Below are 27,137 nucleotides of genomic sequence, written 5' to 3'. Positions count from 1 at the left end.
ATGATTTTTCTTTCTGTTTTATCCATATTATTTAAAAAAAAATTATTTTTATCCTTTATAATTTATTTTATTTTAAAATAAAATAATTGTGTATTGAGTATATTTTATGTCACTTTACATTTATAAATTAGTTACACTGTTAATTTTATCAAACACTTCAATTAACTAATCAGTTATTAATCTCAATCATCATCTATAAATTATAAATTATTAATCATCAGTTATAAATCATCAATCATCACTGATAAACTATAAACTATCAACTAGTTTATTAGTTGACCGTTATTTTTACCAAATAAACTCTTAATAAATTTTACCTTAACTTATTTTCATTAAGCATTGCGGTCACTTAACTAGTATACTTTTAATTGATTTTATCTTAACTAAATTTAATTAAGCATTGGAATCACTTAAATATATTCTTAATTAATTTTACTTTAACTAAATTCTTAAATTAAAGTAATTATAAATCCTTTGCAATTAATTTTACTTTAATTAAATTCTTAAACTAATTAAAAACCCCTTGCAAAAAACAATATTTCAAATTATATATCACTAAAATTTTATTAAAAAATTAGTATTTATTTTTTCTATCATACTATTTACTATATATTACTCTATCTTTTAATTTTAAGATGTTTTTATATCATTATTGAATAATAATTTCGTAAATTATCTAATGATTTATTATTTTCATACAAAATTAATTATATTTTTTAATTTATGTGAAGTATTTAAATTATCATATCATTTTGAAATAAATAGAGTATTCGCTATCAAAAGTTTGCTAATTAGCCACGGTTAAAACCGTGGCAATTTAACAAAAAAATTTGTGGCAAATTGGTGGAGTTCGCACCTCCAATGATGCACAAGAATCGAAGAAAATAAAGATTAAGAATTACACACACACACTGTGTGTGTGTGTGAGAGAGAGAGAGAGAGAGAGAGAGAGAGAGAGAGAGAGAGAGAGAGAGAGAGAGAGAGAGAGAGAGAGAGAGAGAGAGAGAGAGAGAGAGAGAGAGAGAGAGAGAGAGAGAGAGAGAGAGAGAGAGAGAGAGATCACCAATTTGGCAGTCTCAGTTGTGGAATCATATTCTGACTCATCATCATCAGACCAAGATACAGTAAAGTCCCTTTTCCGCTTCTTGAGATAATTGCTGGACATTCTGGTCTAATGTGACCAAATCCTTCACACTCATAACATTGATCTCCTTTGCTTTGAATGGACTTCTCTTCAGGTCCGATATTATTTTGAGAATCATTATCATTTATGATGTCAGATGAGATGTTCTTGACACCTAATCTTCCTCTATTATCCATTCTTTTTCAGAATTATATTGAATTGCTTCCCAAGTAACACAAAGGTATTGGACAGTCATTCCTCAGTATCTAAATCAATTTGACCTCTGTTTCATCTTCAGCATTAGATACAAAAACTATACTCTTGTTCTTTTTCCAAAACTTGTCACTTATAGCCGATTCAAAAGTTTAAAGTGAGCCAACAATTTCATCAACCCTCATGGTGCTAATATTGTGAGCTTCTTCAATGGTTGTTACCTTCATGTCAAATTTCCTAGGTAGAGACCTCATAATTTTTCTTACAAGTCTTGCTTCTGACATCTTATCTCCCTAGGCACTAAATGCATTTACAATTTCAAGAATCTTCATATGATATTGCTGAATAGTCTCATCATAAAATTTTCAAATTTGGAAGTGATAAGTTGAACTAGACATATTCATTTTGGATGTGCCTTCATAAGTTGTTCTGAGGATTTCCCAAGCATCTCCGGCTATAGTACATGTATTGATCAACCTGAAAACAATCTTGTCTACTCTATTGAATAGAGCATTCAAAGCCTTGGAGTTTCCAAGAACTGATTTATCATCCTCATCAGACAAATCTTCTTCAGGTTTTAAGGACACATTCCCTTCTTTTTCTTTATCAACAAGATGCTCCCATCCTTTTAAAACAGCCTTCCAAGCCTTATTGTCCATGGATTTCAAAAAAGCCACAATTATGACTTTCCACCAGTCATAATTTAAACCATCCAACAGAGGTGGTTTGTTGTTGTATCCTCCTTCTTTATTCATAGTACCAGAAAATATTCTCCCTAGAGCTCACCCAATAAACAGAACAAGGTGCCTGCTCTGATGCCAATTAAAATTCTATAACTTACAAAATAGATGTCAAGACATATGTCCTAACACCACACAATGTCAAGACAGATGTTATAACATTTGCTTACTGATAACACAATTATCAAAATTGAAACAAACTATAGAATGATAAATAACACAGTCAATTGTTAAAACATTTCAATGCAACAACACCTAATCTGTGGGCTACCAAGTCAGGAAGGAAATCCATTATAATAGTATTATTTCAAGGTCTAAACAATCCCAGTTTACAAATTCTCACTTAATCACTACCCCGTGCAACTTCTAGCTAAAAATCGACATCTAGATATAAGAAATTGACATCTCACTCTCAATCACCACAGTGATAAAAACAGTCACACAACTTGTGAGTAGGGGAACCAAATAGAAAGATTACACTTTCAAATAAACAATACTTGGTCTTGCTCAAAAGCTTCAATCAAGAACAATACTTAACTCTTTTGCTTAAAAGCTTCAAGAGTGAGAACAACCATTCCACCTTAATATATCAGAAGATACATGAGTGACACACAAGTAGAACACACGAAAAACCTTAAAAGACTCCCAAAACACTAACCTTTATTTGCACTCACGGTTTCTATTTATGAATGCTCGCTATACTAGGTTTAACAAGTCTTTATTTATAGACTCTTGCAGTATGGGCTTGGACTTCTGAATAAATCCAATATTCTCCTTTTTCAACCAGTTGCAAGATCTTCATAGAAATAAGAACACATCAAATCAAATCTTAGTTTCCTAAAAAAGTCTCAATGGTCCTTTTTCTATAATTAAATCAAATATGCAATTGTCCTAAAAACTCCTTGATTGATTGTGCATGTATGAGTGTCTGAATCTTCCAGAATCTCATATTTTTCAATCAAATCTTCGAGGATTAAAATCCAATATGAATGTCATGGTATTCTGGTATAGGATGTAACAACATATGGGAAAACACATAATAGTTGAACCTGTTATGACAGTTGGTCAAGATGTTTCAACATCTTGCTCAACATCTGTTAAGAACCATATTTTAGCAAAATTATGTCAATCACAAAACCATGGAACTAACAATGGTCTTAAATGTCCTATTATTCGATAGAGGAGATTTCAAGACCAAATTATTCTGAGTGTTGAACAGTTCCAAGGCTCCATCTTTCATAACTATTGAGAAACCTTTTTCGACCAAATGTGCAACACTGAACAGATTATACTTTATTTTAGGTACATATAGTACATCTTTGATCATAGCTTTCGCTCCATTACTCGTTTGAATAACTATGTTGCCAATACCTTTTTCTTGCAATGAGTTATTATTAGTAAATTTGACCTTGCTCTTCTTTAACTCGTCGAAATCTGCTAACCATATTTTTCGACCAGTCATGTGATTCGACCAACTTAAGTCGAGGAACAAGATTTTGGATTCAACATGCTCATCTACAGATGCAACCATGAGCACCAAATCATCATAATCATTAGAATCTTGACGTGCAAGGTTCACTCTTTCGTCCTTGCCTTTTGTCACTCCCTTGTCTTTCCTGTACTAACAATTCTTAGCAAAGTAACCCTATTTTTCACAATTATAGCACTGCACATCTTTTTCTCCTATTTGTCTTTTTTATAGAAGTTTCCTTCTCCTCTTTTCAAGGATTCAAAAGCCTTATCATCAATCTTATACTTTTGAGGGTTCGACCAAGACTTCTTGCTCTGAGTCTTGTCTCTTTTGCCTTTGAATTTTTCAGAACCACCGTGCTTCTTCCATGATTGAGTCTGCAGTGCTTGTATTTCGACAACCCTAATCTCATGTGCCTCCAACAAACCAACCAAATCATCCAGTTTTTGGGTTTCAAGATTGTTGGATTCTTGAATAGCTATTATAACGTGATTAAAGTGAGATGTCAACATACACATTACCTTCTCAACTATTATCTTATCAGTTAGAGTTTCACCACAACCCTCCAGGAGATGGACGAGATTCTCCACCTTTGACACATAGCCTGCAACCTTTTCATCTTCTCCCATCTACAACGATTCATACTGTCGTCGCAAAGTCTACAATTTGACGATTTTAACTTTCTCGCCTCCTTCATAGTACTTGACAACAATATATCATGCCTCTTTGTCGATTTAGCACGAGAGATCTTATCAAAATTCGTCGAATGTACCGCCGATTGAATGTAATACGCAACCTTGTAATCTTTCTTCTTCGTCTCCTTGTGTGCAATTTTCTACACGTCGTTTTCATCTTGAGCAAGCTCAAGAACGTTGTTTTCAACCACTTTTAGGGTTTCATAAAATCCGAACAAGGACTTCATATGCTTGCTCCATCGGTTCAAATTTTTGTCATCAAGAATTGAAAGAGAATTCAGAATGCCATTAGTACCATTCATCTGTACAACCAATTATTAACAACCCATAATCCGGTAAACACATTCACTGACATGTAATTCTTGTAAATTCGATCATAAATCTACCTAAATTTTAATACCAATTTGTTAGTGCGTGAAACACTTTAGATGCGAGAAGGAATGAGAGAATGAAAATATAATTTTTTTTTTATTGAATTGTTCAAATTGAATTACAGAATATATATATATATATATATATATATATATATATATATATATATATATATATATATATATATATATATATATATATATATAGAATGAGGAGGGATATATTTACTCCAGAAGTAAGTTATTATAACTTTAAATCTAGACCATTGATTCTTCTCAATCTAATGGTTAAAAATAATAAATAATAGTTTTCTCTCTATGCATTTAATTACTTATTATTTTTAACCATTAGATTAAAAAGAATCAATGATCTAGATTTGGAGTAAGTTATAATAACTTACTCCTGGAGTAAATATATCCCTCCTCCTCATATATATATATATATATATATATATATATATATATATATATATATATATATATATATATATATATATATATATATATATATATATATATATATATATAACAAATCCTAATTATAATTTGAGTTTAAATTTAAATTACTTAACTTAAAATATGTCACAACAGTCGAGATCACTTTAGTAAAAGTGGCAACAATATGAAATAATATAAATATATGTCTTATTCTCCTATAATAAAATGTTCACACAAACTATTCCTCTCATACGTTGATACAAGAACATACAGAAGTTAGCATTTCCTTATATAATAATGGTGCAACTCACATTTTCAAATTGAGAAGAAAAAAAGGTAGATAGCTTCAATTTAGGTTTAACAATATAATACTCCATCGTCCAACATTCCACTTAACGATTAGCTAAATAACCGAACAAACTTAATTATTGCTTAACTGAACCAAAAAAATGGCCAAATAATAACTGAAACCAACTTATACTAATAATTATCAAAAATATTAGACGCTATATCACGAGAGAAACTTAGGATTCTCATTAAAGGCATAACTTTGACAGGGTGGACATGAAAATAATTCTCATATACAATAAGATACTTTACGTATATAAAGGAATTGCAACCTTGGCATAGTAGTTGAGAACCACTTATATATATATATATATACTAGTAACAAACCCGTGCGTTCGCACGGGTTCTGGTTCGGGACACGCATTTAATTCAGATATACATTTTTTAATAGAAAAATGTGTCTGGTTACCTGTGAAAAAAAATTGAAGGTATAATTAATAAAAAAAATATTCTGATCAGTAACTTTATGTCTCGTTAATCATCAAAATTTTGATCAATAACTTCATGTCTCATTCGTAACTATTTATAAGCAACAAACACTCATTTTTCTGGTAACAAATTATAACAAAAAACATCAACTTTATTTTATTTAAGCATTTTTTTCCTAAAAATATACATCTTTTTCAAAATAAAATTAAATGCGAACTACATTTAATTTGGTTTCTCTTTGATCCGTAACTTCATGTTCTCGTTACAATTGTTTTAATTTTGTGTTTAAAAAAAATTATAAGTTATGATTTGATCAAAATTTGATTTCTATAGTTAGTACGCGCATTTGTTTTCAAAGTGTAATAATAATAAATGAAAAAAAGACTAAATTGTTGAATCAAAAGAGTTTATTATAATTTTTTTAATATATAAAAATATTTGAATCAACAATATATTTTTTTCTGTCTATACAAATAATAAATGTTATATTTGTTTGGAATTTATTTATAAAAATATTTGAATCAATAGTAAACTTAGTCCCGTTTATAAAAATGACCTTGTTTAAAAATATTTAAATCAATAATAATTTTTTTACCTATATGAATATATTTGGATAAAAATAAAATTTTAAATATTTATATTATAGTCATTTGAAGAGTAAATTTATGGATTTATATTTTTCTAGATAAATTAAAAAAAATAGTCAATAAATTTTTATTATTTAATATTTTAATCAGTAAATTTATTTTCCCCGTTATTTTGAAATTATTTACTAAAATATTTGACTCAATAGTAAACTTATTCCCATTATTATTTTATATTTTGATCGGTAGTTTTATATTTCCGTTATAATTGTTTTAATTTGGTATTTTAAAAAATGATAAATTATAATTTGGTCAAAATTTGTTTTTATAGTTAATTAATATCATCAAAAACATTATTCAATATCGGGATCAGTAGTCACATTTTTCCGTTTCATATAATTTTTATGATATGAAAAAACAAAATTTATTAAAATTTCATTAACTCACTACAAATATCAGCAAAATATAATAGAAGGAACAAATATTGAATCAATAGTGTTAGTGTGTGGATCTCTGATTATATTTTGTAACATTGGTTTTTAATTTAAAAATAGATATTAAGATCACACATTTACTAAGAATATAAAAATAAAACTATTCATTAGAAAAATACAATAGCAACCATAAAATAATTTTTTAAATAATTTTTTTTGTTTGTTTTGATAAATTGATCTAAAGTTTCCTTTTATAATTCAATTAAAATATTTCTTTTAGTTTAAAAAATATTTATAAATTTGTTGAATTTATATTTATGCTCCCGTTAATATTCAATACTTTAATCAATAACCCCGTGCTTCCGTTAATATTCAATATTTTGAATATTATCGGGATACCTGTGCATTCGCATGAGTACCAGCATGGTACGCTCATTTGTTTTAAATGATTTATTTTATATAGAAAATTAAATAGGATAGTTAAATAAAAATTACATGAAAAAATAAATATGAAGATATGAAGGAAAATTGATACGCTCATTTGTTCCAAAAATAAAATGACATTTTTTTTAAATGATATAATAAATCGGTGCCTATATCTTTCAATATATAAAAATATTTGAATATTTAGATTTTCAATCCAAAATTTACTCTACAAAGAAGACTTATATGCAGAGTTATTTTGAATGTTTTGGTGCAACATGTGAAACACGATGTTTCAGTATGAGTGTAGTGCAACATTTGCCTATTGCAGAAACTAAAATTTCTATATTAAGTATCAGTTTTATGAAAAACTATTTTTATAAATTAAAAAATGTAGAAGAATGAGTAGTATGCAGGTCCCCCTTGAATCAAGGATCCATCCAAGTCCTGGATATAGAATTATATTTAAAAGATTGAACAGAACAACTGATAATAATAATAATAATAATAATATTGGTCTCCCCTCAATCCAAGTCTGTAATAGAGTTCTAGCCATTCAAACTCGAGTGTAAGCTATCAACTGCCGCTACTTATATATGACGATTTATACCATTGATCAATGACATGAATCACTTACACTTTGTAACCATGTAGCATGAAGTATTTATCTTTTGTATGTTCAAGCACACCACAAATAATCACAACACTATGCTTACTATTTTTTTCTATTTAGAATTAGCACCAGGAATTGCACAATTAATTTTTCTATTTAGAATTAGCAGCAGGAATTGCACAAGTAAGTTGAAAATCTACAATAGAGTAGCTTGTTATGATGGAACTTTTTTGTCCATCTCAATATCTTGAAATTTGCAACCTGTAATAAGCATGTTCATTTTTTTGATAAACTCTGGCCTTGGTTTCATGCATTTTTTTCATTCTTCTGCTTAGTTTTAATACTTGGTTTCTTCTCTCAGAATTAAACTGATATAGCAGAGGAAACTATGTCATTGATGACTTGTACTTCAGATCAATGAAATTAGGCTGGAAAAAACCTTGGTGGGTCTGAATGGCGGATGCAATATATAACTCATTTGAACAACATCGGTAAAAATGACAAATCTCATTATAGATAATTTCTAACGCTAAAAGCTTCATATGATTCACCGTGAAAACGTAAAAGTGACTAAGGATTAGTAAAGAATGATAATCCTTACCTAAATAATGACTAATTATACAACTAAGTAACATCATCACATCATGCACATATCATATGATTAAAAAATATTAGCTATTCATTCCAACATCTCATGATGCAAATATCATATAGCTACTACAAGAGTATTATATATGCATTATAACTATAACTACTATTATTTCTCAAAAATATAAAACTGACTATGGTTAGGCCGAGTTAAGAGTTTCGTAACATGAGCATTCTTTCAGCACACAACATCATTTCAGGTAATTATTTGTCACTATTTGTAATGGCAATTACAAATGAAATAACCTCAAAGAATCCTCCAAGCATGCTGCTTCAGATAATTCATTAATGCATTGGGAACACTCTGTAGAACCTGAAGGAAGAATCAGGCCACCTAAAGCATGATCATGTTTTACAGAAATAGAATCTTCACATAAGAAGAGCCAAAAAGTCTCAGGAACAAGGACCCGTTTAGCACCAGGAGCTTGCTCAGGCATCAATAGACCATGTGGACAACTAACTGAATTACAATCCATAATGACAAACTCGATATTTGACGTTCAGCGCAGGAACATATCCCGGGTATATCAATATCTCATTGCTTATAGTGTGCTTTAGTTTCAACTGCATCAAATCAATAACATCACTCATTATAGCAATGACTTTTTTCTCGTACTTCAAGTATGCATCATGATAAGAACGTAAAAATAAAATACCTCTGCCGCACCAAATGAGTAACCATACATCTCACTGATCCACCCGGTCTCATATATGTCTCGTGTTATATTTCTTGCATAATGAGCTCTATCAGCTCAAACCTCCTCAGTTTTATGCAGCCATAGCATCGCAAATTTTCAGAGATCGTCTATATGCATATTGATCACGCCACCATCTTTGTCGCAAGCCTCGGGATGGCTAGTATGTAATTTCGCAAGTTCGTTGTCACAGCCTATAAGGTAGCTGGCAAGTTAATATTATTAAAACACAGATTACTCATTAATTCGAAAAACAACGATAAAACAGATGTAAAATTAGAGACCAATATGTTTGAAACCATGAAAACTGAAGTCATCACCACTGCGTTTAAATCAGCATAAAAGAAGCACAACCTATTACTATTAGTAATACAGTTTGGAAGATAGGATGCCACAATATTCAATATTCATCTATAATTTATGGACTGTCAAGTAAAGTCCAATACCTGCCAGCACTTTGATCAGTAGTTGTAACAACTGATACATCCTCACCACCTCCAAGAACCACCTACAAAATAACATATGTTAGGACCATAATTATTCATATGAGAAATTTCTACATAATGATCTGTTTTTCAATAGCTAATGCAAGATTTATGAATCACTACCTATTCACTACAGGGAGATGCAGAATGACCTCAAAAAAATTCTTTAGTATTAACAGCAAAGTTGCTTCTGTTAGTGCAGGTTTTAGTAAATATTCATTGTTGCCGATTGATACTTTAATGCCAGAAGATGTAGTAGCAAGTCTTCCATGTCCAATACCACCGCTATGCTGATGATCACACTCTCTTCTTTTCATCAAACTCTCCTCTTTAGAACTCAATCTCGGACTCCAACAATCAGGCGAATCACCATAAGAACAATTGTTCCAGTGTTGTTGTTGTTGTTGGCCACTATTCAAACTGAAGCTATTACTCCCAGAAGACTCTTGATCCTCACAAAGTGAAAATGAACCACCTCTCATAACAGTAACATACTTAGCTGTAATAGATTCTCAAGATAAAGGTTTTACTTGCAGTTCCACAGATATGGAAAGTTTCAAACTTCCCGCTTCTACTTTTTCATCGGCAGCATCTACTCCCTCATCACCTTTATCAGTATTGATAGAGCAAAATTACACAAACAATTTGATCAAAATCACAGCTAACATGTTCAACGATTGATTAAATAATAAAAAACCCTAATAACAAAATTTGATAGACCAAATAAAAATCAAATTTGTTTTAATAATTAATTGATCGAGTGAGCACAAAACTCTAACAATCAAAAGATTTGTGAGAATTCTTTCACCACCTTCTCAGTCCAATTATTTGAAGTAACTAAATTGTTGACCCGCTCGAATTTGGATTCCATACTTTCTGAAAGAACAAAATGAAAAAAGTCAGATACGAAGACATGGAAGCACAGGTAAGAAGGAAATATACCACAAATCCTTACCGTCGTTGATGTCGGCAACGTGCTCGAACGGTCTTGCCATGAGGGAGGAGGAGAAAGGAAGAAATGAAAGTTTTGCTATGAAAAGAAAAAAAGACTTTCGAGAGAGAGAAGATAAGAGAGAGACAGAAAGAGTTGACAGAAATGAAGGAGAAGTTGGTTTAACTTTATGAAGGAAACTAAAGAGAGATAGGGTTTGTATTGAAATTTGCAAAACCATAGTTGCAAGTAATCAGAAAAGTTGAGTCTGCAGCTTTGATTGGGAGAAATTATCATTGAGTGAAAAGGGGAATAGAGTTTGCGAAAAAAGAGAGGCAAAAAAGAAAAGGAAAAAATATGGGGAAAAATAGAAAAGTATCGTGAAATTGGGAAGAGTGAGCAACCTGATGCAAAGAGAGTGTCCACGTGTATAGTCCAAATGAAGAGAATTTTAAAAAAGGGCAAAATGGGTTTTTCAAGAACAATTAACTTTCTTATATGATAGATATATATATATATATATTGATTAAAGAATTAATTTGGGATTGAAATTTAGGTTGATGGAAAACAGTTCAATTCTGTAAGACATGTTTGGTCACGAGGAGACATAGTGTGACGTGAAGCCTGAAGATTCTCAAATCAAAATACCGTTTCTAGATAAGGTTTTCTTTTTCTATATTGCAGAGTTCACATCTACATAAGCATTTATGGAGTGTTATTTTATGATAGAAACTAGCAATATCTCAAAGAATTATAAATACTAAACACTAAAGCTATGCCAAGGTATTGATAGAAACTAGCAATATCTCAAAGAATTATAAATCTAAACACTAAAACTTATAGTAACCACTAAGCTACGTGATAAATATTACTTTCTGTGAAACAATTATAAATTATCTATTTCATTATATTTTTATAAAATACAACACAAAATTAGGGCTCTTAATTAATTAAAATTTTGTGATGTTCTCTTAACACACCCCCTCACGTCCAGGACTAGACAACTGGAGCGTGGAGATAAATGGCGGGTGGCCCGATAGCGGAAACCATAGAAGGTGGCCCACCGGATCTTAAACGAGGCTCCGATACCATGTGAAAAAGTGTGGTTGGGCCTAACTCAACCCTACAAAACCGGCTTGTAGGATGAGGATTTCCGCCACTTATAAGGACATGTTCAAGCCATATATTGTCCGATGTGAGACTCTTAACAGTAACATTCAAACATATTAATTCTTAGACATTTAGCCATTGAAAAGATAATATTAAAACTTACATATTAATTCTTAGACATTTAGCCATTGAAAAGATAATATTAAAACTTCAATATTCCTAAGACAATTTTAAAAAATGAACTCAACATTAGTCGTTTTCTGTATATGATTATTCAGATTAAAATCGAAAAATTCATACAAAAAATTTGAGAAAACAAAACTTTAAGCTCCAGAATCTTTGACTAGAATAGCCTTTTGTTGAATTTTATTGACCTACAAATTAAATTGGACGGCCAATGAAAAACAAAAATAGAGTGTTGTGAATGCAATTGCAAATTTGCAATAGTCAAAGAAATAATGTGGGAAGCACGTGACTTGTGGAGAAGGACATATGGTGAGCATGTGCAGTTTTGGGTTTACAAAGTCACACCAAATGCAGGCGTTGAATGAATGGGCAACAAGGCCAGCTTAAAAAGGGTGTACATTGTTGAAAAGTTTGACAATAATGCATATATCTCACTCACCAAATTCAAATTTCATTTCTGCAGAGACAATGTTAATGTTTGCCCATTGGTGCCTTTGATTTCAATTTGGTTTCACACCATTTGGTTTGGAATATGGCATATGCATTATACTATTATTTAAGATTTTCCTTTCAACTTATTTTATTTGGTTAAATGAACTTATTTAATTACGATACCTAGCATTAGCAAATGTTAATGTAGTAACAAAATGCACTATCATCACATCAAAATCAGTTATAGTCATACTACTATTTTAAAGTATTTTTAGTCTTTTAGTTAGATATGTGATTAAACATTGCATAAATTGAAATAAGTTATAACATAACTTAAAATTATTTGAAAAGTCTCATTTCATCTCAAATTGCTTTAACAAGACAAATTTATAAAGATTTTATACTGAAATATTCCAATGACAAGAAATGAAGTGAAGATAACAGGTGAGAGCACGAAGAAAAGAGAAAAATTACATTTTAAAGTTGCCTCGCACTATAAAAAAAGGAAATTTCTTTGGCCACCTCCCAACCTTCTAGTCCACCTCTGGTGAAAAACTCAAACTATCCCTGACTTCAGAAATGCATTTCCGAAATGCAAGAAAAAGGTGTTTTCGGAGATGCATCTCCGAAAGCGTTTTTTTTTTTAAAGAAAATTGTCTTATTTCGGAAGTTCATTTTCGAAAACAGCATTTCGGAAGTTCATTTCGGAAAACAGCATTTCGGAAGTTCATTTCCGAAATACTGCGCGTTTTGCAGATTTAGCAAAACACTCCCCCTCCCCCATTCATTTACCCTAATTCAACATCAAACACAACCAAAGGAGAAATTTTGTGCAAACACTTCCAAGGCTACATCAAAGGCTCCAATAAGCTTCCTATACTACATTAAAAAGCACTCCAATCTCTTCAATCGATAAGCATTTTGAGTTTTAGATCTATGATTAAAATTCATATTAGGGTGTTTACAAATAGCAAAAAATGTATTAGGTTAGGTTGGTACTGATATTTAGGATGTTTAGAATGTGTAGACATAGGTTTGAAGTTTGATTTTGGGGTCTGCCATTGGAGGTTGCAGAGAAGTTCTGCGCAAGGGTGTTTCGGAAGTTCATTTCCGAAAACACCTCCATCCCAGTTTCGGAAATGAACTTCCGAATTGTATCAAAGTGCAATTTTTTTAGTTTTTTCTTTTGTCTCGCATATTAATCGATTTCAATTGTTTACAGGAACATGTCAGACAACCAACCAGCACACATCAGACAGGGTAGAGAGACCCAGACTGCGTCGGCTAGACGCGAGCAGGCGGCGGCGCAGCTGGCGTCGACACAGGGACGGGGGCAGGGCCGGGGACGACGTGTGCGAGTTCCTGTGGACGTGGGACTGAGTACCTCTTCATCTGGATCTAGGAGTCGGCTGGCTCCGATATCTTCTTCCTGCCAGCGAGAGGAGGAGGAGGAGGAGGTGGAGGTGGTAGTGCCATACCACGAGGCGGAGGGGGTACCGGATGTTGACCCTCCACCCGGGGAGGAGGATGAGCAGGAGGACAGCTATCCGGGAGGGCCCTTTGTCACTTCCGTGCTGATTAGCTACCACGATGACGTCGCTCGGCGTATCTGGGAGGGAGAGGTATTTTTTATAATTTAACCGTTTATAATTTAGACGTTTATTCGATATTTTCTTAACGGTCTATTTAACATATGCTTTTATTTGTTTTTTTGTAACAGGAGAGAGATCCTTTGAAAATGGTGAACCACGCCCGGAAGATTTTCAGTCTGTTTAAACCAGCAGCTGAGTGGTTTAACGACGCGGTGCGAGGTTCAGGGCTTAGCGGGCTCTGCATGACGGGGTACACCACCATCAGCCACGACATGCAGGGGGCATTTGTGGAGCGTTGGCACAAGGAGACGTCTTCTTTCCACTTGCCGGTTGGGGAGATGACGATCACCTTGCATGATGTGCAGTGTCTTCTCCACCTGCCCATCAGGGGGCCGCTGTTGACCCACTCCTGGATCCAGAGGGTCGAGGCCAGTCAGTGGATGGCGCTCTATTTGGGCATGGAGCCCGAAGTTGCTGACTTCGAGTGCATCACGACAAATGGGCCTCATATCCGGTTCACCACACTGAGCCGCTATTTCGAGCACCACCTGGACGCGGCGGCCGATGCCGAGGAGGCGGGTGACGATCTATTCACACAGTGTCACCGCGGCTGCGCTCTCCGGTGCTGGTACATGCATGTGGTAGGCGGTGCATGCTTTGTGGACAAGAGTGCAAGGTACGTCGACGTGACCTACCTACGCTACTTCATGGACCTGACTACCGTTCACCAGTGGAACTGGGGGGCAGCTACTCTGGCATACCTCTACCAGATGCTGAATGAGGCCTCTAACTAGAGGACGAGGCAGTTGGTCGGATCCTGCACACTACTTATGGTACGTTTAATTTTAATTGTTCCGTATTTATTTATGTTTCGTATTTATTTTTAATACATTATCGTGTTTGTGTTTCAGAGCTGGATCATCTCCTACTTCTCCCGCATCCACGGCTTTCACATCGATCCTGTGTACGTGGACGCCATGCCCAGGGCCTCCAGATACGTTCTCTAGAGGGGGAACAATGTGGTGGGACCATACCGTGGATACCTGGACCGCACGATGCACGACGACGTCACCTGGAGGCCGTTCAGCGATTACGCTCATGTTGTCCCCTTTGACGACATTGCTTTATATTTAGGCTGGTTGGCATGCGGGACCGGCATCATGGTCCGGTATCTCCCTGAGCGGTGCATGCGTCAGTTCGAATTCGTGCAGCAGATACCCAGGTCACCCTTTGAGGCTGCTCCCGACACAGTGACCCGAGTGCAGCTCACTGCCATATGGGAGGACTGACAACATCATGTGGTACCGCAGGAGTACCGTCGCACTCGGGTCACACAGGATTGGCAGAGTGTGGATGGATACGTCATATGGTTCTACCGGGTGTCACATCCTCTACTGAGACCCGACGTTCCCGGCGCTCCTAGGCCAGCACACGAGGAGATCCTGGAGAACCAGCAGGCCGAGGATGACCACGCCATTGATCTCATGCCGATCTGCCAGCGGATAGAGATGCTTGGGCGGGACGCGTTGGATCGAGGTGTCGTTCATCAGGGCGGTCCAGAGGCAGTTGCCGTGATGGAGATGATCGTCACTGATGCGGGCCGTGCGGCGACATACAGGCGGCAGAGGAGGTCCCAGGGAGAGAGGGTTAGGCACACCCAGTAGTGGTCGGGTTTATTTATTTTTTGTTTTCGGATTGTATCTTTAGCACACTATTTTTATTTGGATTTGGATCGGTTTGTATATATTACTTTTTTATCATATTAGTTTTTTCTGTTTATATGTCGCTTATTTTATTTCCTGGTTTCCTTTAATTAAAAATACGAGACTGTTAAGAAAAACATAAAAAAAAACACAGTTTCTGCATAATTCGGAAGTTCATTTCCGAAACCCCCCAAAATCTGAACAAAGGTGTTTTCGGAAGTTCATCTCCGAAAACACCCCCCATGAGGTGTTTTCGGAGATGCACTTCCGAATTGTGGAATTTTTTTTTTAAAAAAAAATTGCTTCGGAAGTTCATTTCCGAAGCAGGGGTAATTTGGGTTTTTCGCTGGGGGTGACCCCCATAGGGAGGTGGCTAAAGAAATTTTCATAAAAAATGATTGTGGTGTGATACCAAGTTGCACAAGACTAAGATAATTTTATGCTTAAATCGTGATTTATCATCCACTCAAACAATGACACATTGGATTAGTAACAAATTACGACCCCATCAAGACAAATTATGACATGATTACGCGAGTAAAAAACTTGTTATTAAAGGAAAATATATGTCAATTGAAAGGATTTTGAGTTTTGATTAAAGAGAGGCAGCTATAGAGTTCTTGACGACTGATATTAACACCCTTTCACCATTGGAGTCCAATTTACATCTTGTAACTCATGTATTGTTTCCTGAATCTTTTAATTAAGCACATTGTGAGTAATTGCATTTTTCTTAATTAGGTCTTTTAGATGAATTTATTTTAAAATTCTTGATCTATGTAATTTGTTTCATACTTATTCATGCAATTGTTATATGGTATTAATCAATAAAGTTAGTTGCTAATACTTTTTTATATATCGATGAATACTTCAGTTGAATCCAAGTAGTGTGTGAGTATTAACAATAGCTTTCACTACTCTATCTAATTTTATTGTTTGACATCTAATGATTTTAGACACTGTATATTATTTTACCCTAGGATTTCAAGTTTTTCATTTGCGTCAACATATCATGACCATTGCATTTGGTCATGCACATTCATCAGGGCTTAGGAGAAAAGGTCAAGACTTTGGCATTTCATATGGTCTTAATGGCATTCATTCATTCATCTACATGACAAAAAGTAAAAAAGTTTGGTCTTTTGGTCACAATGCGCTACCATTTCATTCACGTCAAGTCTCAGAGGTCAAAGTGGATGAAAAGTCAAAGTGAACTTGTTTAATTTTCTCTCAATGGATTTGACTTCCATTCATGCATAAGAACTAAAGAAAAGTCAAGAGTTTGAATTTTCATCTTGTCATCCATTCATCAATCATTAGCATGCATTTAGTTTGAGATACAAATATAGAAAGTCAAGAGTTGAACTTTTTGACATTGATAATTTCATGCATTGCATTATGCTTTGAATTGTGTCATTTGCTTGATTAAAAATATATTTTTTAAGTTAAATTTCATTTTGAAGTTATATTTTGCATCATGTTGCATTTTCCATATATTTTCAATTGAATTTAGTTTAAATAATGCTTTGATAAAACAGATCTTTAAATTAATCAAATGTGAATAAATACAAATGTTAAGATAAAGAAAATTTTCAATTTTTCTTTATTTATCTTCACATGTACATTATACATCTACAATGACACATTAGGGTGTCTAGGTAAGTTCGTATACATCAAACAAAATTACTGTTCTGGACTGGGCCAAGATTCGGCCCAATCTACTTCCGGTCCACTTAACCTTTGAGGCCCAAAATCATCCCTGAACCCGTAAAGAGCAAACAATGCTCGTCTATTCTATGCCCGACATAAGTACTCCCCGCGAGGACTTACCTCCTCACCTAGACCCAAGCATGTCAAGCGTGCTCCCCGCGACCACCTTCTCCTGACGAGGACTTACCTCCTTGTAGGGTTCCTTCACATCCAACCCCCCAAATATTACGGAGTCCACGTGGTCTCTGAAAGACCGCGTCTCCCTTGAACTTATGAGTTGATAATAAAATCGCACATTTTATTGGCGTCAAATTTTTAAAAAGTATATAGGCAGAAGATAATCAATTTATATAATTAAATTAATAATCATACAATTTTTTTTTTTGGTACAAAATAAGCATAAAATCTAAATAAATCAAATGAACTTCAATATAAATACAAATAAAATAAAACATAAGTAATGTATAAATAAATAGTATCCAAATTGTATGATATTTTTTTGTAAATCGTACAATTTATTTGTCATTTATAAAATTTAAAATTTTAACCGGAATAACCTCATCAATGATCAATATATATTTTTCTATATATAATATAAAATAATTAAAATATTAAATTTAAAACTTTAACGAGGTTTAGTCTAGCCAAATACAAAAATATATAGGCTAATCATTGAATTTTATATATACAACTATAATAATAATAATTGAATAAATATCTGTCAATATGTGAAAAAAGAATAGTGATCCAAATACGAGAATCTTAATTATATTTGTAAATAGTGATTTGAATAATTTTAAAAACTATTATTTATAGGGTACCAGACATTTTTCTATACATTCAATTATTATTTTTTCATGGGTACCAGATATTTTTCTATACATTCAATTATTATTTTTTCACGAGTACCAGACATTTTTCTATTGAAAAATATACATCTGAAACAAATGTGCGTCCCGTAACAAAACCCGTGCGAACGCATGAGTTTGTTACTAGATTATTTTACTAAAATAAAAAGTTAATGAATTGACAAATTTAACAAATTATGATAAACAAAAGACTAAACTCATGAAATTAAAGTGATAATATTGAATGACTATTTTCTTTTCTTTTTGAAGAATTTTTTAGAAAATTGTGAAAATATATGCAAAAATAAGTGTAAACTTTTTATTTTACTCAACAGGTTAACCATATCGCCCCCATCAATATTCAATTTAATTATCAAGTTAGTCGGGACAGCCCATTTATTCAGCGGAGAAGGTGGGGTGAGCTTACTAATAGTGAATAGTGGTAGGATTTCAATTGCCACCCGTAAATTATATTTGGTATTTTTAATTTCTAAATTACCCATGAATAAATTTGGGGTAACAAGAACGAAAATCTCCAGTAATGTATTAAATTTTAGGTATAAATTTTTTTTGAAAAAAAAATTTTATACTACTGAAAATTTTCAATAAATTTTGAAAAGTGCTATAATTTATCGAAAATTTTGAAAATTCTGGTAGTGTGATTTTTTTTTGTCAAAAATGAACTATTGGATTAGAAAAATCCAGTAATTTTTTTTTTGAAAATTTTGAAAAAATCCGGTATTATTTTGAAATTTCCGATAAACAATTATTTTAAGGGGATAAAAGTAATAGCACTTATCATTAAGGGGGTGTTAGATATAATTTTTGAGGCGGCATCTTAAATCTATTAACAAGTTAAGTGGAGTGAAATAACTAGCAATGACAACTTTAGAATCTCAGCATTAACTGTATCTTCATAAAATAGTCAATCATAAACATAACACAAACTAATAATTAAAACTGAAATGTCATAATAGCAAGGACCGTACTATGGATCAATTGTCAGAGATGTTTTCTGATACACAAAATCCTCTTTTAGAGGCAGCTGTAGAACATACTTGCATCTATGAGAGAATTATGATATGGATACAATAACTAAAACTTTGACGGAGAAGAAAAAGATTTTTAGAACATGTTCGTTCTTAGGCACACAAGAGAGTTTATTTGTGATTGTTTCATGAAAATATGTTACAAGAGCCCACCTTTTATAACCAAGGAGGTACATATAAGACAAAAGCAATACTATTTACTAACATGACATTTTTAATACTATATGAATGTTTTTTTCAAAACTACGACACACTTATCACTTATGAATTACATTATTCTAGTCTTATCAAAAGAAAAATAAAAACTAAAACTTGCAATCAAATAGGAATAATCCAATCTCATTACCCATCTTATAAAAATGATAGAAAGGAGTGTACAACTTACAATTACAATGGCATAAACTATCATAGTATTCAATATTGATATAAAAAAAGAAGTAGCATGGAAAAAATCTAAACAAACAGAAAATAAATGGGAGAAGACAGAGCAATACACTTCCTTAATCTCCTCTCTCCAAGAATTACAAACAATCATATCAACTTATTTGACAACAATTGATGAATCAACCTAACATGTCTTCTCTTCAAGACTTCAACCAATATATATCAACAAATTTCTCTTTGAATATAGCTAGGCCTAAAAACTCAAGACTTGATAATCCCAAGTGCTTCTGCTTGAAGTGAAACAGAATGTTTAACATCACCAATATGAAGACTATGTACCCCCATTGGGATTCTCCTAATCCCTGATCTATCAACCACACTAAGCAGCTTGCAAACATGAATATTCACTCTAACTCTTTGTTTACTCTTTGCAGGAACATGAACTTTCTCAAAAGTCACAAGCTGTTTCTGTGGCACCCAATGGGCACCACCATTGGGTGGAGCAGAGAACACTAACAATGTATGTGTTCCATCTCTAGATCCAACGTTTTTAACGTCGACATGAAGGGTTATAGAGAGTTTGCCACATCTTGCATGTGTCACTCTAATTGCTTTGTTTGAAATGTTCGTGTTGTTGCCATGTCGGTGGCCGTGAATCGGAACTGACACAATTGTGGGTGCACTAGCTAATGTGTGAACAAAATGTGTGTATGTTAATCCATGTCCAAATGGATATACAACTGGTCCTTTGTAGAATCTGTATGTTCTTCCTGGATAGCCTACTGTGCTTGGTCTCATTGCCATATTTGTCATGGCCAAGTTTTTTAGGTACTCTTGTGGGTACCATGTCACAGGTAGCTTGCCTCCTGTTAACAAACAACGTCACTTTTTAAATTCATTGAATAATTGACGTATCTGATACTTACATATATGTATATTGAATAAAAATATATTTTATGACAAACCTGGGTCGGCAGTTCCAAATAGAATATCAGCAATGGCAGCACCACCGGCTTGGCCCGGATAACCGGCCCACAAGATGGCAGCGATTCGAGGATCATTCTTTGCGAAAGTAATGTCAACAGGCCCACCAGACATTAAAACCAAAATTGTTGGTCCCTTTGATGCTGCTGCCACCTTTGAAACAAGATCTTGTTGATGTCCAGGCAAAAGCAAGCCAACTCTATCAACTGTTTCGGCTTCAATAGATTGATCCAAGCCTATAACTAGAACAGTTGCATCCGCTTTACGGGCTGCATCTAAGGCAGGCCCAAAACTTTTATCATCTCTACATGCAACATTTGCACAACCCTGCTGATGAATAGTTTTAGCATATCTTCCTATTCCTTGTAAGGGACTGGTATATCCACATGCAATACCTATTAAACATGTTTTTGTTATTATTATAAAGAATAGTTAGATATATAGTAATTGGTTTGAACTTGGGCTTATGATTGGGCCTTGAAGAACACGGGCTTACCGGCATAGTTTCCAATCATGGTAACTGTGACATTAGAATTGGGCCCAATGACAGCCACAGTTTTGTGTTTTTGTGAGGAAAGAGGCAAAGATGGACCAGTGTTTTTGAGAAGCACAATTCCTTGTCTAGCAGCTTCAAGTGCAAGCTCTTGGTGAGCTGGTTTACATACATCTTTCGGGCCTAAGTTGCCATAAGCATGAGCTGATGGCTCTCCATCAAACATCCCTAATCTCATTTGCACTGTCAGTGTATTCACCAAAGCACCATTAACATGTGCTTCGGTTAACAAACCTTTTTTAACCGCATCCTGTGTGTGTATTCCTAGGAAAGGCCCACAATCTAAATCCAAACCTGTAAACATCATTTTAGAATTTTAATAACAAGTGTCATGTCTTATGTTTTTTACATTAGCAGTGTCCACGTATCGGTGTCAGTTTCAATGTCGTGTTACGTATCTGTGTCTGAATATGCACTAACCTGCTTTGATGGCATCAGCAGCAGCTTCTTCTGGCGTTGATGTATAATGTTGGTTATTGAAGAAAACTCCGACAGAGTCACAATCAGATACAATGTACCTAAATTCATTAATCACAACAAAACAAAAGGTTAGATTATTTTGGTTTAAAAATGAGATAACTGGATTTGAAATTTGTACTATAACTTTGAGCCTACCCATCAAGACCCCATTGGCCACGAACTGTCTTCTTTAGGAGATTGGGGTCAGCACATGTAGGGACACCATTGACTTGGTTGTAAGAACACATCACACTAGCTACATTCCCTTCCTTCACACACATCCTAAATGGCACATCAAATGTGTCTTCTATGTCTTGCTTACTCACCTACGCATTAAGTTTTAAGTGAGCTTTTACTTTTGCACATGCTCATCATAGACACTACACTACAACATTAGGTGAAAATTTGTTCAAAAGGGTAATGAAAAATTGTCAATGAAATGTGTCCATATTCCATATATGGCCTAGCAATATGATAGATCCCCATCAATGTTTTGCAACAAAACAACTCATTTTAGTAAAGCCATTTTAATTCAATGTCGTGTTCTCCACTTTCTCCCATTAATCATGTTTGTATGTTCACTTTTTGCCTTTTCAAAAAGAAAAATCATGGTTGTATATAAAAGTGCTAACTGATGTTTAAACTCCCACATGTGTAGGACAGGTTTGAGTAACCTACATAATTTTGCATACCAAACTATACCCAACTTGGTGTGGAAGTGCAATAATTTAGTCTCATGAATTCATTACAATGCAAATGCTAAGTTTCATTTATAAGTTCATTAATCTCTATTTTTTTATAAGAAAATTTTTATACAATTAACACGGTATTTGGTTGAAATTATATAAGTTAAAAGAGTTTCACATCATTTAATTTTGTAAAGAAATAGAGACTTAAGGTGTTATAAAATAGACTCTAGTTCCTTATCACAAAATTCACCATTCAAAAACACTTAAATTTGTATTTAACTTCATTTTTTCTTTTTGCTTATACTTTTGTGTTAGACTCTTTTGAAGGGTAGTACAATATTTTGCTTTAGAGAGCGTGGGTGTACAATAATTATTATTTTTCTTTTATGTCTGTTTTTTTAACAAGTTGTATTAGAACCCTTGGTTTAGTTTGGGTGAAGATTAGACGTATTTCTCTTGTGAACATGGAGCATTGGTCGTGTTTTTACTCTCGAATTCTTAAACTCTCTAATACAAAAAAAAAAGAAAAATTGGTTTTGGTAGGAAAGAGATGATAACTTGATTAAGTTCAAAGCAAAAAAGTAGGCAAGAAAAAACAAGATTAACTCATAACAGTCCCACTCAGCTGAGTCATAGTTATTCCTTTATCCAAAAACAAACAGATAAGATAAAGAACGCAAATAGGACCCACAAATCCTACAAAACCAACTTGGCCTATACTAAAACTAAACCCAACACAAAAAAAAACTACCAGTACTACAACATACTAAACTAAAGATTTTTCAACTTGAAAATGAATAATGTCACAATTCAGAGAAGATTCCCATTTAAACAAAGTCACGTGCATTAGCATTAGCATAAGGTAGTATAAATAAATTAATTAAAATAACATCAAAATAATAAAATATATTTTTAATCTATTTTTATTTAAATAAAATAAAACAGTACGCACCTGTGCATTAAAGTGAAAGCGATCCACACCATTCCAATTATCAATATCATAAGCAGTGAAGTGTTTACAGCAGGCAGCAACTTTCAACTTGTTACCGTCTGTTCCCTGTAACCCTTTCACATATCTAGCAGCATAAATACCGGCTAACACAGGATCTTCACCGGGAGTTTCCTGTCCACGACCCCACCTAGGGTCTCTGAAAATATTCACATTTGGACTCCAATATGTTAACCCTGCTGCTCCTCCATTGTACATTGCTCTTGCTTCGTCCGAGACAACCTGCGAATTTACCAACCCACGTTGAAGTTTGGTGCTTTTTTGATGAAAAATCCAAATGTTTTGTGGATTGTGTAAATGTTTTTTTTTTTCATATTTGGAAAATTGTGACTGGGATGATGTGCAAGTTGCTTGGGAAAGTGGGGAGGTGGAAGGGAGCCACATGGAATCATAGGCAAGTTGTTGTGAATTGAACCAATCAAAAGAAAGGAAAAAAGATACCAATCCATCATGATTGGTTATGGGTTCCTAGCCATAACATGTTTTGCACCCACACTTTCTTCAATATTTGTTTAATCTAAATAAAGTGATTATTCAATAAATAAATCTAAAAAATAAAATAAGTTTATTTGTTAGTTTCAATTTGGGAGTATTTTAGATTTTTTTTCACCGTTAAAAAATTATTATATACAGGGACTAGGGAGCCATTAATTTGAAAGATTCTTCACAGCCAAGTTACATGATCAGATAGTTGAGCCACTAACATAATTAAATGAATAGTCATCTTGCTCGTGTAAAATGTACGATCACTATAAGTGCAAGCACAAGTGTGCCCACGCCTTCAAGTTTAAGACTTCAATACACTTCTCTGTCAAATACTCCATTGAATCTAAAATAACTAAATCTTTAACAAGAACAAAAACTATTGAAAACAATTTTGAAATCCACATAAAAAATAATATAGCAAAATTTAATTTATACAGTCGACCCATTTAATAGCTCACTCGCTAAATAATATTATTAAAAAAAACAATATTATAATAAAAATTGAGATGAATGAGTTATTTTAAAACAATATGAATATGTAAATTTTGAGATGAATTTATTAGAATCAAGTGTGAGACGTTAAACTCAATATTAATTATAAATGAATAAAATATTGAATATTTAAGAAGTATGACTTATATATCAAATGCTTTAAAATTTTGGGTAAAGATATCTCTCTTTTGGCCGTAAAACGTTGATATCAAGATTGTTTTATGAATAGATAGAATGTTAAATTTATAACATAAGAATTCATGCTAAAGATTTGTGTGGAGATATCCTATCAACCTCACCTCACTTTGTGCTAGTAGAGCATATGTTAAAAAAATATAATTTAGGCTTAACTCGCCATTAAAAACCCGATTTATAGGTAGAAATTGATCTTGTTTATAAACATATATTCAAACTATATATTATCTAAATGAATTTAGGAGTGTGAAAAATAAATGATAAATAACTTGATAGCAAGCATAAGACTCATTAGATTTTAAATGAGACTCTTTATGAAAATTTAATTTCCAAGCACTTTTTCATTGTGTATGGTGGATCAATATCAACAACTTTGCCCATATTGCAAAACAAAATAAAAGCACTATACTATGATACTACCTTATCAGCTGAATAGAATATCAGTAAAACAAAAAGAAAAAACAGATCTTGACAAAAAAAAAAAACTAAAGCAAAAGTCATGTAATACTTTATCAATATGGATATACATACATATAACAGAAAGAAAAAAAGTATGACATATTACACATTTTATATCGTTAATCTTATGCTATATACTATTTATCCTTAATTATGATTACTTAACATAATCACACTTTTTCTTATATATTTTCTCTTGTCATTTTCACTATATTCAAGTACCATATTAATATTTTTACAAAAATAGTATTCTAGTACAACTTTTTTCTTTAAATGATAACTGATTTAAGCACTGATTTAAAGAAAAATTGTACCAAAAATAATTATTTCCAATTCATCTAACTCTAATTAATAAGAACTGTACTTTATGCAAGTAATTAGTAAAAGTTAGTTACAAACACAAAATTAAATCTCACCCGTCCGATTGCTTCCCAAAGAGAAGCATTAAAAGAAGCAGCGGTTGTGATGACTTGAGGAAAGCTAGTCGCACCGGGAAACACACCGCCGAATCTGGTTCCGGGACCGACATTCGAAACACCGTGAAGTGCCTCCGACCACCACTCGTAGCCTTTGATTCCGATTCTCGGAACCGCGGCGGCATTGTTAACTAACAGGTTAACTTTCTCTGGAAGTGTTAGTCTTCCAATGAGATCGTTCACTCTCTGTTGAAGGGTGAGTTTGACATTACAGAACGGGAGGTTGTTTGTTGCGGTGGATTTTGGATCGCACGCGAAGGAGTCACGTGAGTGGCATGTGTGGTGGAGGAGGAAGAGGATGAAGAGGGTGATGAAAGGTGAGAATGAGAGTGAGAATGTGAGAGCCATTTTGGTGGAGAAAGTGAAAATGAATAATGTAACTGATTTGAGAAGTGGAGGAATGGAGGGAACGTTATTTATATAGTAAAAAAAGTTAAGAGTTATTAAAAAATAGAATTATAGAAAAATAGAATTTGGATAGGTGAAGTGAAGTGATGTATCTATACATAGTAGGCACTTTCTTCATCATTGTTGAGTGTTTTTCTTTTTATTATTATCATTGTTGCTTTTTCTTAACTGTTTTATTATGACAGTGGAACAACTTGTTTGGCTGCAGGTGAGATTTCAATAATGTTTTGGTGGGTACTAAATGTTTAAAAATGGATCACATAATTAGTGCACAGTATTAAACAAATTAATTAGTATATCTACCAGTGAAATCTAACTGCATAGGATTCGACACTTGTATTAATAGAAAACTAAATTTGAATGAAATAAGTAAAATATATATAGGATTTTATTTATATTAAGAGAAAATTTAAATATAATTCCTTAAGTGTAGTTTTTAGTATTTTTTAATAAAAATATAATAAATGTATAATTTCTTCTACATTTATATAATTTATTTTTATTTTCACTCCTTTAACGATATTTAAGTATACTTATTATATTTTTATTGGAGAATAGTAAAAATCATTCCTAAGAAATTGTATCTAAAATCCCCCTTTATAATATTGGTTTGGTCTTTGAATAAGAACAGTTTCGCTCCGAAAACAATAGATCTGGTCTCATCTGATAAAGAAACATGGATATGGAACATGAATAGTCGAGACTATTTAATACTCATATTTACACTATATAAGTAATTCAATTATAGATTAAGTTACTAATTAATGCAACATTACATTTTTCCATTGTGCAGCCTGCATTGCCGATTTTTGTATGATTTATTTTGTCGTTTTCTCCCTTAAAAAAGCTTTGCACCCAACAAAACTTAGAATATATGAACCAATTAAAACCCTTGCCACAAATACTGGTTCTGTTGAGCTGCAGAATATTCAACCTAACTTTCGTCTCAATTGCAAAAACTATCTCAAATGGTCTCATTTTGTCTAAAGCTTTTTAAAAGGGAAGGGCAAATTGAATCATCTTACTAAAAAGGATACCCCAAAAGCTACAAACAGTAAATTTACTGCATGAGATGAAGAAAATGATGTTGTAATATAATGGCTATGGAATTTCATGGTACTAGAGATCAGTGACGCATGCATATTCAGAAAGACTGCCAAAGAAGTGTGGGACAACTGTAAAGAAAACTATTCAAAGGTTGGTGATGTTGTACAAATTTATGAAATTAAGATGAAGATTGCGACTACTAAACAAGGAAAGCGATCCATTAGT

General features: G+C 33.1%; 3 protein-coding genes across 5 annotated transcripts; all 3 read right to left on the bottom strand.

Annotated features, from left to right (window-relative positions):
- Positions 1-3,205: 3,205 nt before the first annotated feature.
- Positions 3,206-4,176, bottom strand: LOC131615147 (uncharacterized). Its single transcript, XM_058886640.1, has 2 exons — positions 3,833-4,176; positions 3,206-3,692 (listed from the first exon to the last, which is right to left on the bottom strand). The coding sequence occupies exons 1-2, from the start codon at positions 4,174-4,176 to the stop codon at positions 3,206-3,208; spliced, it is 831 nt and encodes a 276-aa protein (XP_058742623.1).
- A 4,425-nt stretch (positions 4,177-8,601) lies between these two features.
- On the bottom strand, positions 8,602-10,944 carry LOC131612968 (uncharacterized). 3 transcript variants are annotated; one of them, XR_009287518.1, is made up of 6 exons: positions 10,666-10,944; positions 10,522-10,586; positions 9,834-10,317; positions 9,672-9,733; positions 9,187-9,430; positions 8,602-9,094 (listed from the first exon to the last, which is right to left on the bottom strand). XR_009287518.1 is itself a non-coding variant. In XM_058884700.1 (6 exons), the coding sequence occupies exons 3-5, from the start codon at positions 10,190-10,192 to the stop codon at positions 9,325-9,327; spliced, it is 516 nt and encodes a 171-aa protein (XP_058740683.1). In that variant the 5' UTR covers positions 10,193-10,317; positions 10,522-10,586; positions 10,666-10,944; the 3' UTR covers positions 8,602-9,094; positions 9,187-9,324. The 3 variants fall into 3 exon arrangements, 2 of the variants coding, with proteins under 2 accessions (XP_058740683.1, XP_058740684.1); XM_058884700.1 differs by having other exon boundaries at positions 9,187-9,419; XM_058884701.1 differs by lacking the exons at positions 10,522-10,586; positions 10,666-10,944 and having other exon boundaries at positions 9,187-9,419; positions 9,834-10,494.
- An 8,656-nt stretch (positions 10,945-19,600) lies between these two features.
- Positions 19,601-25,936, bottom strand: LOC131610800 (probable beta-D-xylosidase 2). Its single transcript, XM_058882849.1, has 7 exons — positions 25,398-25,936; positions 23,293-23,571; positions 21,808-21,977; positions 21,613-21,710; positions 21,136-21,486; positions 20,621-21,034; positions 19,601-20,521 (listed from the first exon to the last, which is right to left on the bottom strand). Exons 1-7 carry the CDS (start codon positions 25,803-25,805, stop codon positions 19,917-19,919), a joined length of 2,325 nt encoding a protein of 774 aa, XP_058738832.1. The 5' UTR covers positions 25,806-25,936; the 3' UTR covers positions 19,601-19,916.
- Between the last annotated feature and the right edge of the window lie 1,201 nt (positions 25,937-27,137).

The sequence above is a fragment of the Vicia villosa genome, linkage group LG6 (genome assembly GCF_029867415.1).
Source record: "Vicia villosa cultivar HV-30 ecotype Madison, WI linkage group LG6, Vvil1.0, whole genome shotgun sequence".
Classification (NCBI taxonomy): domain Eukaryota; kingdom Viridiplantae; phylum Streptophyta; class Magnoliopsida; order Fabales; family Fabaceae; genus Vicia; species Vicia villosa.
Note: the sequence above shows the minus strand (reverse complement) of the source record. Positions and strands in the feature narration are given on the sequence as shown.